At 40.1% G+C, this 7,531-nt stretch overlaps 1 protein-coding gene across 2 annotated transcripts in view; it reads left to right on the plus strand.

Annotated features, from left to right (window-relative positions):
• The window catches only part of POT1 (protection of telomeres 1), a 78,420-nt gene extending 75,052 nt beyond the window's left edge, over positions 1–3,368 (plus strand). For both annotated transcript variants that reach the window (XM_075742933.1, XM_075742936.1), the window contains 2 exons: positions 293–398; positions 1,423–3,368. In XM_075742933.1, the coding sequence (XP_075599048.1) occupies positions 293–398; positions 1,423–1,535 (219 nt within the window). In that variant the 3' untranslated portion in view covers positions 1,536–3,368. The remainder of the gene's footprint in view (positions 1–292; positions 399–1,422) is intronic.
• The last annotated feature ends 4,163 nt before the right edge of the window (positions 3,369–7,531 follow it).

Raw genomic sequence — 7,531 nt, forward strand, 5'->3', positions numbered from 1 at the left:
TATGGAGACTTATGAGGGGTATCTGCCAGTTATATATACAGGTCTACATGTGTGCTTTCTGAGTGGCTGTAGTCCCTGAATACTCAGGGATACTGAAATACAGACGATTATTGTATTCAGACAGTTTGGTTTTTTCTGTATCTGAACAGTTTGAGAAATAATACTGTTCTGTTGTGTTACCTATCTGGATAATTTTAAGTTCCTTAAATGATAAAAGAACCTACAGTCAGAGTTCTGGCTAATGATTTCTTACCCTTCCTCCAACACCTCATACTTTTGTGTTCTCTTCCAGGAAAAGTTTTTCCAAATTCCTGCCTCTGAAATCTTAACTAATAATTTTCTTCAGCAAAAGATGCAGATGACCATGAATACACTCTGTCCTCCAGGAAGAAAGTTAGGTCAGCTTGCTATTATTTTAAAAGGGGTTGGGAAGGGAAATGGTCTTTCAATCTGCTATTGCATATGGAAAGTCTTATAATTCAACTGATGCATGGACAAAACTCAGAGAAATGCAGGAGTCTGTAAGGAGAGTTCCAATTAATTTGTTTTGATACATTCCTTTCTCAAAAAGGAATTCTACTATTAAAGAAAAGTAATGGTTCAGTAAATTCTCATGTAGCATGCAGTGATACGTGAATACAGTCATGTCTATGCAGGCATTAACATGTCATCTGTATTCATATGGAAGTTAACCAGAACACCCTTATACTGAATGTCACAGCACGTTAGGGAAAACTGAAAGGGAATTCAGCATATGGCACATGCTTTGGGTGAGATTCTACTTTTGAATGCACATGCTGATTTAGAACATCCCTTGCTACAGGAAACAGCCGTGGAAATTGAGCAAAACCTTAATCCAAATCCTGTCACAGAGGTTTTTGTGCAGTATTTCTGTTGCAGCAGACAATAGCTCTGCCTAAACTACACATGTCCAAGGTAGTAGCTGTATGTCTCTGCTGCAGCTCCAACCTCTGGAGTGTATTCCCCCTAAGTACATGCCTGTCAGTGACCACCACCACCACGCTGGAGTCTTTACCATATTTATAAAAAGTGGCCCTATCGTAAAGGGTGTAAGGATGTTCCCTTTGGGACTAATTAAATTATCTTATTGAGACACATGGAAATGAGTTTTTATTACTGGAAAGTCTATATGTGCTATACTGTGGTACAACTACTAGTATGAAGTGTTTCGGGGGGCACTGGGGCGGGGAGGGGGAAGCTTGGAAGATTGTCACTGAACACCATTTCAAGTGGTGAGGGAAATTTTAAGGTACAAATTGGAATTTCAAAATCAGTAATTAATTTTTCTTCCTATTAACCGTTGTATACATTTAGATATCCTAGTTAAGATCCTGCTCAAGTTGTACTTCTCTTATAAAAGTTAGAAATGGGTATTAAACAATAATCTGGGGTTTTTTGTAGATGACTTGCCATGGCTGGAATGCTTCATCAAGTCCTATAATGTCAGAGATGCGATGAAACATCGAGTTTATTACCAAATTTTTGACACTACAGTTGCTGAAGATGTTGTCTAGTGATATGTTGCTAAAAGGAAGTAATCCAGTAAGAATCCAATTTTGAGGTTTTGGGATCAGAGACTGTATAAAAAAATGGTTGTTCCTTTCTTGAGAATTCAGCCTGTATGTATGATGTTTTAGTTTGTATATTAACATGAACGGGAATTACACTTTGATGTACTTACCACTTTCCTGGCATACAGCCTTGTGATCTGAGTGCAAGTAGAGGTGCTAAGCTTTTCACTGGAGGCTGCTTGGCTCAGGCTGATGGAAGCAATCTAGTATCCATCTGTCCTTCAAAAAGGCAGTGATGAGGTTGCTCTAAACTGGTGAGTTTTGCTTAGAAATATAGTCAGAATTATGCTGATTTGTTCATTTCTGTATTAAAGCAAACAATGTCAGCAGAGATAGGGAAAAGGAGCTCTTTCTCCATAAAAGAAAGTTTCAGACTACTTTGTGCAAGCATATGTTGCTGTTCTCAGTAAGCCAGTTTGACAGAGAGGTTGTCTGTTTCTAGACCTTTCGTTGATTTTGCACTGATATGCACATGTAGACAGAACTCTTCCTGTTAATCATGCTAAGTAAGGTAACTGCTATGTGTACCAGTTACTGCAGATTTTGATGGAGTTATGAATGTGACCGTGTAGTAATTACCACTAAAGTCAAGCCATGAAAGTAAGGTAGTGTAAATTTGTAAAATTAATATTAACATTCGTTAGATTGTAATGTTTTTTAAGGTGGCCCTATTGGGCACAAAAGTTGTTAGCATGCTTATTAGCTGGGTCTGTGTTTTCAAAGCCTCTCACATATCTGGCTAAATTTATTGTCAGATTACACTGCCCAGATCTGCCTTTTCTGTCTTACATAATCAGATTGTGTGACTAAATTTAGAGATACAGAACTGATACAGTGATACCCTGCCTTGAATGTACTGCTGGACTAGAAAAATTACTCAGTGGTTTTACTTTGCGTTCAGAAGTCCGTAGGACAAATTGAGGACATGTTTTTCCAACGATAATTAATGTAGAAATTCCTGTCAAGTCAAATGCTTTCCATCAGAGCAAAATTACTTAATATTTACAACAGCTGTTTTTTAAGGGAGTTCAGAAGCAAGATGGAATACTTGTAAGTAGATTATTATTGTGATAGTAGATGACATTTTATATTTTAGTTTTTCAGGGCTGTTTAGTAGATTATGCAATTTGTCATTTAAAATGTCATCTAAATATCTTCTGATAATTTTCTGGTACTCTAAAAAATTATACTAGGTTTACATGTCATAAACCAGGAAATTATGTTCTTTATTGATTGGTGTAGAGGGAGAATGAATATTAAAAGTGATTTGTGGATATTTCCTTTAAAAAGTAAGAAAAAACCCCACCAACTTTGGAATTGAACAACCCGTTTACCAAAGAGCAATACTGGCTTATGAAAGCTTGCCTGAATCTGTGAATAAACACATAAGTGAAAAATAGTTATAACAAGCTATTAAATGGATATTATAAAATTTTAGATGCTGGACCATATCCAATATCTATTTCAGAAGTTAGGGGTTAAATTGAAGGCAATCTTTTTTACTTGTATATAGCGTATGAAAATATTGGAAGAAAATGCTCTTATTTTTAAATTTTTGTTGATCATTATCTGATAGATAATGATATTGTACATTGTTTCTAAATAAGTCTTTGTAAAGTAAGAAATAACAATGTTTTGAACTTTGGTGTAAACTAAATGAATTCCACCATATCCCTTGTCTGATATCCCTGACAGAAAACTCTGCATATACATCACTTGATTTTTTTTTTCTTTTGACTATTGTATTAAAATGTTTAATAAATATTTTTCCAAATAGTGAGTTGTTCTTTTACTTGACTTTTAGTTCCATGTTCATAAGACTCTGAAAACTGCCATCAGTAGCCTTCATCCAAGAAAATGCTCCAAATGAATGTTTGTATAGTTTGTTAGATTGAAACATACATGTTTCTCTTTCTGAATATAATTCATCTAAGTAATTTTAGTAATGAAAAATTATTATTTTGACAATACTAGAAATCACTGCATAGACAGGAATTAGTGCACAGAGAGTTGAAAATGTTTGTGTCTCATTGGTAGCCTTTATATGGAGCAATGGAAGTCACTGAGATAGGACTCGGACCTTTACTTGTGCATCCTGGTCAATGGTGAGGCCTGTGAATCTCGAGGAAGTCTCGAGATTGCTGTGTCCTGAGCTTAAGGCACCAGCAGACTCCAGCTTCTGAAAGCTGAGCATCTCCGCAGCAATGGCTTTTAGCCTTTACCAGCAATCTCCTTAATAGAAACAAAAGTCATGTTTCCCTTGGTCAGTTTCTTAACCAGCTATGTGGCTTCTAAAATATTAATGAAAGGTCAAATGTCTATTTTACTAGTTTACAAAAATTACTGAAATAGATCATGATGTATTTAAAGGCACTCAGAAGTTGAACCAATAGTAGATCAGTTTAATGTTGGTACACTCAGAACCAATGAAAACTCCAAGCACGTCCTCCTGGTGTCTCATCTTCTCCATCCACATGCATCCCACTTACGGGGTAACTGCATCAAAACATCAGCATCTTTTTAGAACTGTGAGCTAAATGGCAAATATGCATAGAGTGTGAAGTATATAGCACACAGCAACATCACCACAGGCAAAGGCAAAGAGTATCTAATTGTAAAGGAGGAGCTATAGGGGAAAATACAAAAAACTATCTAAGAACAATAAGGGAACGTGAGCCCATCCCATCCCCCCCTCCAGTTACACAGGTGAGCGCATAAGATGGTAAAATTGTAATTAAAAACCAAAATTAACAAGAGTTTTCAGAAAGAAAAAAAAGGAATAGTATTTTCAGGAATGCCTGTGTGATTGGGCCCCTTGAAGTCCTTGTTTTAAGGGGTTTCAAACACGATTGGAAGTCTTTCTGTCAGTGGAATGTAAGCTCTTGGATGCCTCACACTCTCTTGAAACTCCAACTGGAAAGACAGATTGTAAATAAATAGCATATATTGCAGAAGCAAGGAGTCATTCCTGCTAGGTGACCTGCTGTTCAGTGGTCATTGAACTTTCTCATCAGCTTTTGCTGTTACGGGATCCAGAGATTTACAGACAAGACTTTGAAATGCTCTGCTTAATACTAATCCTTTGGCTGCTGAGCAGGAAGTGGAATTGCAAAAAAGACAGAGCCCACAGGCTAACAAGCTGAGGTTTGCAACGGAAGGAAGAGAGTTTATCGTGTTAACAGAGATGAGCGCTTAGCTCTTCAACACCACAGTGTTTTACATCATAAGAATTTATTCACATTAGGTCATTTTTTGGCCAAAGCAATTGCATTAATATGTGAAACTGGCAGGAACTGGGGCACCACAATAAGGGGCAAGGCCAAATAGTGAAATGTAGTTGTGAAAAAATAAAGCAAATATATATGTTCAAGTTCTTCAAATAGAGTACTGCAGAAAAGTTCAGTGGAGGAGAGAAAAATTTCAAAGAATAATTCTGCTTCAAATCAGCATTATCCCAAGTGTACTGAACAGTGAATATTAAGAATTGGAAAACAGGAAATTCAGCAGAAAATGGGAGAGAGAAGGGGGAAACAGTTTCAGAGGACAGCAGCAAAGAGAAGTGATAGTAGAGAGTCTTTGTGAGACCATTTGCTGCAGCTCCTGTTCATAGCATTTCCTGTCCATGAAATTCCCCGTAAGAACTATGGTTTGTGGAAACATCCATCTGATGAAGGTTTACTAGATCCAAAGTGCTTGGAAAAGGTAGAGCAGAATTATAAATAATGAGTTCATACTTGTGGTAAAGCTATGGATGGACTTCACCCCAGAACAGTGCTACCATGTGAGTTTCCTTCTTCTTTGCTACTACATCTCCGATACGTGCATACAGTGGTACCTCCATAAAGCTGCTGCAATGTTACCATTTGTCTGCACTAACTAACCAAATTGAAAGTCTAGGAATAAATCTACATTTAGTAGGTACTTGTTTTAATTTGATTTTTTGCAAGTAAACTAGGAGGAAATATGCTTAATGTGGAAATATACAGCAGAGAGGAAAAAATGATATTTTTTTGTCTCATAACTGTTCTATTGCATGCAAAGTTTTAAGCATAAATTTGTCCTTTGCCTTCTCCTGTGTGTGTGCAGCCTGTGGACTATCACTGTTAAAAAAAATTGTTTTGCGAAGTACAAGCTACATCCTTACAACTGAGTCTGTATTTAACTGTGTGTTGGTTTTGCGTGGCAAGGTTTTGGTAGCGGGGAGGGCTACAGGGGTGGCTTCTGTGAGAAGCTGCTAGAAGCTTCCCCTGTGTCTGACAGAGCCAATGCCAGCCGGCTCCAAGATGGACCCGCCACTGGCCAAGGCCAAGCCAATCAGCGCCTCTGGGATAACATATTTAAGAAGGAAAAAAACAGTTAGAGAGAGCTTTTGCAGCCAGAGAGAGGAGTGAGAAGATGTAAGAAACTCTGCAGACACCAAGGTCAGTGCAGAAGGAGGGGGAGGAGGTGCTCCAGGCGTCGGAGCAGAGATCCCCCTGCAGCCCGTGGTGAAGACCATGGTGAAGCAGGCTGTCCCCCTGCAGCCCATGGAGGGAGGATGAGGGGGTGTAGAGATTCCACCTGCAGCCCGTGGAGGACCCCATGCCAGAGCAGGTGGAGGCACCTGAAGGAGGCTGTGGCCCCATGGGAAGCCCGCGCTGGAGCAAGCTCCTGGCAGGACCTGTGGACCCGTGGAGAGAGGAGCCCACGCCAGAGCAGGTTTGCTGGCAGGACTGGGGACCCCGTGGGGGACCCACGCTGGAGCAGTTTGCTCCTGAAGGTCTGCACCCCGTGGAGGAGACTCACGTTGGAGAAGGTCATGAAGGACTGTCTCCCATGAGAGGGACCCCACGCTGGAGTGGGGGAACAATGAGAGGAGTCCTCCCCCTGAGGATGAAGAAGCGGCAGAAACACCGTGTGATGAACTGACCGTAACCCCCACTCCCCGTCCCCCTGTGCCGCTGAGGGGGGTGGAGGTTGAAGCCGGGAGTGAAGTTGAGCCCGGGAAGATGGGAGGGGTGGGGGGAGGTGTTTTAACATTTGGTTTTATTTCTCATTCCTCTACTCTGTTTTGCTTAGTAATAAATTAGATGAATTCCCTCTCTAAGTTCGGTCTGTTTTGCTCGTGATGGTAATTAGAGAATGATCTCTCCCTGTCCTTATCTCGACCCATAAGTTTTTTTTTCATTGTACTTTTTCTCCCCTGTCTAATGAAAGAGGGGAGTGATAGAGCGGCTCTGGTGGGCACCTGGCCCTCAGCCAGGGTTAACCCACCACAAACTGTAATTTTGAAGCCTGGCTACCAGGTAGCTTTGAATTATGGAAGTATTACTTCACTGAAAGGAATTCTCTGAATGACAGCAGTTTAGAAATGCTGCTTGAATTTTGTGACTAAAAGAGCGGCAAAACTGAACGCTGAAATCTGCTGATCAGACAGATTTAAGTAGAGGCTTTCTTTCTTTCTCCTTCTGTCTACAAACAACCCCCTAAGCAACTCACAGCCCCTCCGAAGCAATGTTTGAAGTGACAAATACGATTGGTCACTGGCGGGATGTGTATTACCAGAGGGGTTTTATCATTTTTAACAGGGGGGTGGGTAAGGGCAGTGCACCAGCACAGCAGTGTTTAATGCTGTTGTTCTGGCACACTTTCATACGATACTCCATCCTGAAGGATACTCTTTTCCTATCACTGTTCACTATGCTAAAGGTGCAAAATCCCATAAAAAAATGAAGCAGTTGCAGTGATTGATTTTGACATAAACCCACGGTATAAAGAGGTGTCAGAGGTCATCTTGACACGCTGCCTTTCGGTTTCTCATCGTGCATAGGTACCCTGGAACATGCAGTGATAGGCATAAGGTCTCACTGCTCATAAAGCTACAGTTGTCTTTATGCTTCCACTGTTAGCTGTGTTTTATGGAGGGTAAACCTGCACTCGTTAAAAGTAAGCAGGAAGGT

Source organism: Balearica regulorum, chromosome 1 (assembly GCF_011004875.1).
Source record: "Balearica regulorum gibbericeps isolate bBalReg1 chromosome 1, bBalReg1.pri, whole genome shotgun sequence".
Lineage (NCBI taxonomy): Eukaryota > Metazoa > Chordata > Aves > Gruiformes > Gruidae > Balearica > Balearica regulorum.